The 2914-nt window shown below is 40.2% G+C and overlaps 1 protein-coding gene across 4 annotated transcripts in view; it reads right to left on the bottom strand.

The window, feature by feature from the left end:
• SMG7 (SMG7 nonsense mediated mRNA decay factor) overlaps positions 1-2914 on the bottom strand; it is a 29120-nt gene that overhangs the window by 22009 nt on the left and 4197 nt on the right. For all 4 annotated transcript variants that reach the window (XM_010136166.1, XM_010136163.1, XM_010136164.1 and 1 more), the window contains exons 4-5: positions 1665-1836; positions 791-862 (exon numbers count right to left, since the gene is read on the bottom strand). In XM_010136166.1, coding sequence (XP_010134468.1) covers positions 791-862; positions 1665-1836 — 244 coding nt within the window. The remainder of the gene's footprint in view (positions 1-790; positions 863-1664; positions 1837-2914) is intronic.

The raw sequence follows: 2914 nt of genomic DNA, 5'->3' as shown, positions 1-2914 counted from the left end.
TTTTTTTTTGTTTTTTTTTTTTTTTTTTTACACACGTCCTTAAAAACGGACAGTATAGCATAAGATTTTTATCTGAATAAGATACTGTCAAAACCAAGCTTCCACCACCAACATATTTATCGTTTTCTACTTGGACAAAATCTAGCCCAGTTTTACCTCATAAAACAAATATAATTGTCAACAGTTGTTCAGATTTTTTGCCTATAGAGTAAAAGTTTTTGTAGTTAGAATATGGAGAATATTCCAGTTAAAATATAACTGGCTAAAAAATTGAATTACTGGCTCAAAAATGATTTATTCTTCTCTCACCATCCTTACATTTTGGACAACAGTAAGCCAATAGCTAAAAAGCCAGGTCCCTAAACTAAATAAGGCCTGAACTTGCATTAGCAACTTAAAAAAATCCAATTTTAGCTACTAAACTTTACAGATCGGCATTTGAACAAACAGTAAAAGAAAAAAAACCCACTGGTGGTAGGCAGGTTTTCATTAATCACACTTTATACTGTATAACACAGTATAATGTAGCAGCAGCAGCGAAGCTTTGGAGTGAAGATGTGTCACAGTCTTTGTTTCTAACTTCATAAAAAGGAGACAAAGAAACACAGATCAGGCGAATAGCTGTTATCTAAATGTTTTAATGATGGGTCAGGCTTTGCTGCATGATTGTTCTGGGTATTTGGGGAGGAAGATTTATATAAAATCCCCAAATTTCCACCTGCCACTCAAGAAAAGCAATACCCCAAATCTTCCTTTGAAATCGTGAAAGTAAAAGGTATCCCAGACTCACCATTAGAAGGAACAAGCTGAGCTGCGTGTCTATAGTAAGACTCTGCCTGGCTGGTTTGATTCCTATAGCGAGCTAAGAAAACAACAGAAAAACCACAAGTTTAGGCATAAAACTCAACTTTCCTATGCTTACTTTAATATAACCCAGTTTATCTGAAGAGCATTTTACTATTGTTTTAGAAATAAGCATCAGAAGAGCATACAATTATAGCAAACAGCAAGAGGATTCAACAATGTTGTTTTTTTCTCAGATCCCATGTCACAGCTTATCAGTTCTCATGCAGAAAGATGCTGTGCCGACAGCATCACATCCACAGAGCTACAAATATTTTTCATTGCTGCTCTGTACAATCAGCAACAAGATCTACTTTTAGTTCATCCCAAAACCAGTAGCAGGTTCCTGCGGAAAGAGAACTTTCTACATTATATAGTTCTACTCTGATCAAGAAAAAAATAAAGCTGTTGAACTTAGTGTAGAACAGACACCTCATTTATGAAAGGCTGCATTTCTAACTGCTGCCTTTGTGTATAAGATTTAGAAGTGATGTTTTGAAATGGAGAAACGTGCCCCAACAAGCTTTTGTAACAGTTACTGGTTTCAGCATTTCACCACGCCTAGCAGGTACAACATGATTACTATGCTAGAAGACAGATTCTAGCAGGTCACTAGAAAGCTCATAATTGTCTCCACGTTAGCAAAATCTACCAGCAAGGCTTTTCTCCTGCAGCAACCACCAACATGCCATCAGCTACTGGCTACTCTTTTGGAGCACACTGGGTCTAGCAGCTGCGCGCGGTATGTACAAATCCCTCTTTGTGAGGGCTGAACACAGGTAGAACTCAATGTCCCACTTGTTTTTCCTTCCCAAACTCACCTATATCTCCGAGGTGGACAAGGCAGTGCTGGCAGATGTAAGAGCAGGAGCTAGATTGCGGCTTCACTATGGCGCTGGTGTGCGTCTGTTTATTGCTAATGATTCCCAGTTGGGAAGACTTTACGCGACATGGCAAGTCTACGTTAAAAACTGTGCACAATTCCTGTAATAACTAGAAAAAGAGGTCTAGTTTAGTAACAGCTAGAGACAGGAATCAGAAAAGCCCTGAAACCAGAGAGAAAACTAACAGAGCATCACTCAGAGGCATGGATTTGCCAAACATATTTGAAGTGAACAAGCTCAGGTTACTGAAAGTGAGATTTTAAACGACGTTCTCCAAAGGGAAGTCATTGAGCTCCATGCTGCATTGATCTCCCCACAACCATGAAGAGAAGTTTTGCTTCTCTTCTGTAAGAAAGAACTGTGCATCCCGAGCAGTAAGCAACTCAATTCCCACGACACTTAAATTACCACACGTGCATCAGCAGAGATTGTCAGAGGCCTACAAATCGGGTTTGGTTTGAGTTTTTTTGTTTAAGTAGGACAGTCAAGATGAACAGTCTTTTTTCACACCTTGAAGTGAGACCATTCTCTGAAAATAATGGACAGGACTGTCATTCTTCCATCAAAGAAGCTTGTTCCACCGTGAGAAACAGCACTGCCCTGACTTAAACTTTACAGCACAGAACCAAGTTTGAGACAATAGTGACTTCAGTGGCTGAGTTGTCCATAAATATTTGTGCTAAGCTAACAATGAGACTCTTTCAAAGAACAGGGCATCAGCTGCTTGATCAAGTATTTCAAGAGCTGACTGAAGGAAAACCTCGACTTTGCTGTTCTATGTAGTGCTTTTGAAGTTTTTCCTCACGGACTCCAGGAAATTCTCTGGAAAGCACAGTAACCAGGTAGCAATGAGAAGTGTTTGTTCTACTGTGTTACAGGGTTAAAAATGCAAGTACGGATTGACAGACTTTCTCCCAGCTGGGAACATACCAAATCTCCATATCAGACAGGCCTGCAGCAGGGGTCCACTTCCAGACACAGGCACAGAGAGAGCGTGGGGCTGACAGAGGTGCATGCTCTGTCAACAGCTAAACACGTGATGCGGTACTTTTGCTTGCTGCAGAAAGAGGTGTGTGTTACACCTCCCTCCCCTTTTGCTCTTTCATACAGGAGAAAAAAATCCCCAAACAAGAGGATCTCACAGATGAAAGTTGGATGAAAGAGAGAAACTTGACATCTCCCTACAC

This window comes from Buceros rhinoceros, unplaced genomic scaffold, assembly GCF_000710305.1.
Source record: "Buceros rhinoceros silvestris isolate BGI_N320 unplaced genomic scaffold, ASM71030v1 scaffold35655, whole genome shotgun sequence".
NCBI classification, from domain to species: Eukaryota; Metazoa; Chordata; class Aves; order Bucerotiformes; family Bucerotidae; genus Buceros; species Buceros rhinoceros.
The sequence above is the reverse complement of the archived record's forward strand: the minus strand, read 5'-3'. Positions and strand labels throughout refer to the sequence as shown.